Source organism: Morone saxatilis, unplaced genomic scaffold (genome assembly GCF_004916995.1).
Source record: "Morone saxatilis isolate NCDOM2014 unplaced genomic scaffold, NCSU_SB_2.0 Contig19, whole genome shotgun sequence".
NCBI lineage: Eukaryota > Metazoa > Chordata > Actinopteri > Moronidae > Morone > Morone saxatilis.
This window is the reverse complement of record NW_023339751.1, coordinates 18,634,286-18,637,262: the sequence shown is the minus strand read 5'-3', so window position 1 is coordinate 18,637,262 and position 2,977 is coordinate 18,634,286. Positions and strand designations below refer to the sequence as shown.

The following is a 2,977-nucleotide window of genomic DNA, read 5'->3' as shown; positions in this document are numbered from 1 at the left end:
TGTCTGTGAGTGTGTGTGTGAGTGATCAGTGAGCCAGACAGACAGGAGTCTCAGATCACTTTCATTGATTGAAAATAAACTGTAGATCAATAATTCCTGCAGCAGCTAATGGTTAGCATCCAATCTGCTACAGCTGTTTGTGACGGCAGTAGTGTCGGGTGAAACTTCTTAAGTGGTCTGGTTCTGGTTCTGTGTTCTGATGTAGTTCTGGTTCTGGTTCTGTGTTCTGATGTAGTTCTGGTACCTGGAAATGGGGGCTGGACACACACTTGGCGAGCTGCCTGAAGAGCGGCTCCTGGACTTTAACGAACTCTGAGGGCTCGATGACGTCCAGAATCTCCTCCAGCTCGTTCAGGAACATCACCTCCTTCGGACTGTGAGTCTTCGGCCAGAACTTCAGCAGACCCATGATCACCTGTAAGGGGGGGTCAAAGGTCACAGCCTGAGCATTCAATCTGGGTTAGTGACTGTATCCGCCCTCTGTGCGTTACTATGGAAACAAAAGATCGGCAGCAGCACATTTGCAGCGTTGCCGTGGAAACAGGAGGGACGTCGGCAGACTCACCGGCTCTGTTAGACTGCTGTCTTTCTCCAGGAACTGGACCACACAGTACGCCAGCTGCAGACAGACAGTCAGAGAGACAGACAGTCAGACAGTTATCATCAACTTACCCTGATTATGTCAGTGACGAAAACTGATAAAGTTTTTGTGCTCTCTCCTGCTGTTTTACCTAAACGTCAATGGTAACTACCAAACTTAAAACATGCCTTTCACTGCAAACATTAATAGTTTTCGTTTGGTGAGGATAATAACAGGTGAACTCCGGGTAAAGTGAGTTAGCAGTATCTGAACTTAACAACCTGCTTAGCACTTAAAAGGTTCACATTTAACCAGTCTCCTCGGTATGGATACGTTATCTCAACGGCATTAGTCGCTGTTCTCATCATCTAATTAGTTACACGTGTGGGTCTTCTGTCTATATAACTCATATGATATAATAAGTAGTGCTCTCGATGCTAGCTGGCTCTTTGCTGGCTCTTTGCTGCCGCTGGATTCACGTCGCTAAGCAACAACAAGCAGCTAACGTTAGCTCCTTGACGACCAGGAGCAGCCTGTACGTCGACCATTACGCTCATTACACTGCGATACCCTGTAGAAACCTGCGTGCGCAGCGTAGGTTGTATAGTGTTACTGATAGCGACGCTTTTAAACTATCTACAGTGTAACTTGTTGAGACTAGTTGGTTGTTTTTGATAAAGGACTACAGTGACTATAACAAAAAAAACTACAATTACCTGGATCTTCAGTCTGCCGTCAGACTGCTACAAGTGTCGTGATCCGCTGAGGACTTAAATAGGAGTGACCTCGGGGCTGGGAGAGAGAAGTGGGAGAGACAGGCTGACCGAAGCTATCGTGCGGACATGGTGAGTAGAGCGAGAGTATATCGATTATCCTTTATCAATAACGCACTGTAACGCGGATAACACCGCAGTTATTCCGGTTGAGTCAACAGGCGATTTACTAAGTTTCGCTAAGTTGGTCAAAGTTTGCTATGTAAACATATTTAACGTTAAATGATACTTAAATACAGCAGTAAAGTTATTGCTCGCGGCGTGGCGTAACCCTTTAGGACTCATACATTCACGTAACGTAACGTAACGTAACGCCTTTGTAATTTGCTGCTGAGCAAGTTCGATATTTAGGGGGATTTGAATGAATGCTATTGAGTGAATGGTAAAGATGGCGATGAACCTGATAACCTAAGTATATCCTGGTTTTGTTATGTAACAGTGAGTGCTGTGTGGAGGGCAGGCAGTCTATTTTTGAACTGACCCCTCGCTTTAGTAAATCCTGTTGACAAGAATAGACACCCAACCCACGTGCAGTGGACAACTAACCTGTCACTTTCATACCTGTCCTCTTCCTGAAATCAATGCTCATAGTACTAACCACTGTGTTGTTTGCCTTGTGTCTTGCAGTCTGAGCCTATTAGAGTTCTGGTGACCGGCGCTGCTGGGCAGATTGCCTATTCTCTGTTGTTCAGCATTGCCAAGGGAGATGTCTTTGGCAAAGATCAGGTAAAGGAGGGTTTTGTCTTGCTCACATAACACTCAATTCCCTTATCTCATTAGGCAGTGTAAGGGCAGCACCACGAGACACGCACAGGAGACCGACAACTCCCAGTAAACAGCTGTGAATATCACAAGTTTTCCAGGTCATATTTGGGGGTGACACTGAACAGATGTTGTCCCTGTGGGGATTGATCAGATTGCACTCGCTTGTGCATGCGTCCTGGGACGAGCTGGGATTGTCCTTGAAGTCAGTGAAATCTTGTGCCAAGAGTCTTAGGCCAACTTTAAAACCACTTGACCCATTTGGCACAGGCCATAGTCAGTGAGCCAAATGGCTTAGGCCTTCACCCTCTGTTCCAGAGACGACTAAGTCCCCTACTGTCGTGTCATTATACATGGGAATTATGATTTAAGTGAATTTAAATTCAGTTCAGCATGTTTTATTCATTGCATACTCCTCATCCCACTGCTTACTTCCTTCCCTCCTCCCTCTATCAGCCAGTCATCTTGCTCCTTTTGGACATTACGCCCATGTTGCCAGTCCTGGATGGTGTTGTCATGGAGCTACAGGACTGTGCACTCCCACTTCTGAGAGGTAACTATTTAATTCAATTATTATACACTGAAAATATTTTATTTGATCTGAAGCAGAGATGTATTCTCGATTTAAAGCTGATGCTTTGTAGAAGGTCTGCCTTTGCCAGTTTATAGCTCTTTTTCCATTTTAGTGATGGCATGTGAAAAGGTAGAGTTTACACACACTGACACTGAAATCAATTCATTAATCATTTGTGTGCACAGTGTTTCCTGCTCATTATAATGCAACAGTTTTTTATGACTAAGTAATATTAATTATTATTAATAATAATTATTATAATACATTTTAATAATAATAATACATTTT

The 2,977-nt window shown here is 44.0% G+C and overlaps 3 protein-coding genes across 3 annotated transcripts in view; 1 reads left to right on the top strand and 2 right to left on the bottom strand.

Moving 5' to 3' along the window:
- The window catches only part of wdpcp (WD repeat containing planar cell polarity effector), a 76,996-nt gene extending 75,744 nt beyond the window's left edge, over nt 1-1,252 (bottom strand). The window contains exon 1 of the mRNA XM_035663187.1: nt 673-1,252. The gene's annotated coding sequence lies outside the window, so the exon portion shown is untranslated. The remainder of the gene's footprint in view (nt 1-672) is intronic.
- On the bottom strand, nt 128-639 carry LOC118329615 (serine/threonine-protein phosphatase 2A 56 kDa regulatory subunit gamma isoform-like). Its single transcript, XM_035663845.1, has 2 exons — nt 566-639; nt 128-415 (listed from the first exon to the last, which is right to left on the bottom strand). The coding sequence occupies exon 2, from the start codon at nt 407-409 to the stop codon at nt 128-130; it is 282 nt and encodes a 93-aa protein (XP_035519738.1). The 5' UTR covers nt 410-415; nt 566-639.
- Nucleotides 1,253-1,290: 38 nt separating the features above from the next.
- The window catches only part of mdh1ab (malate dehydrogenase 1Ab, NAD (soluble)), a 6,696-nt gene continuing 5,009 nt past the window's right edge, over nt 1,291-2,977 (top strand). Inside the window, exons 1-3 of the mRNA XM_035663191.1 lie at nt 1,291-1,425; nt 1,981-2,079; nt 2,572-2,668. Of these exons, the coding sequence (XP_035519084.1) occupies nt 1,423-1,425; nt 1,981-2,079; nt 2,572-2,668 (199 nt within the window). The 5' untranslated portion in view covers nt 1,291-1,422. The remainder of the gene's footprint in view (nt 1,426-1,980; nt 2,080-2,571; nt 2,669-2,977) is intronic.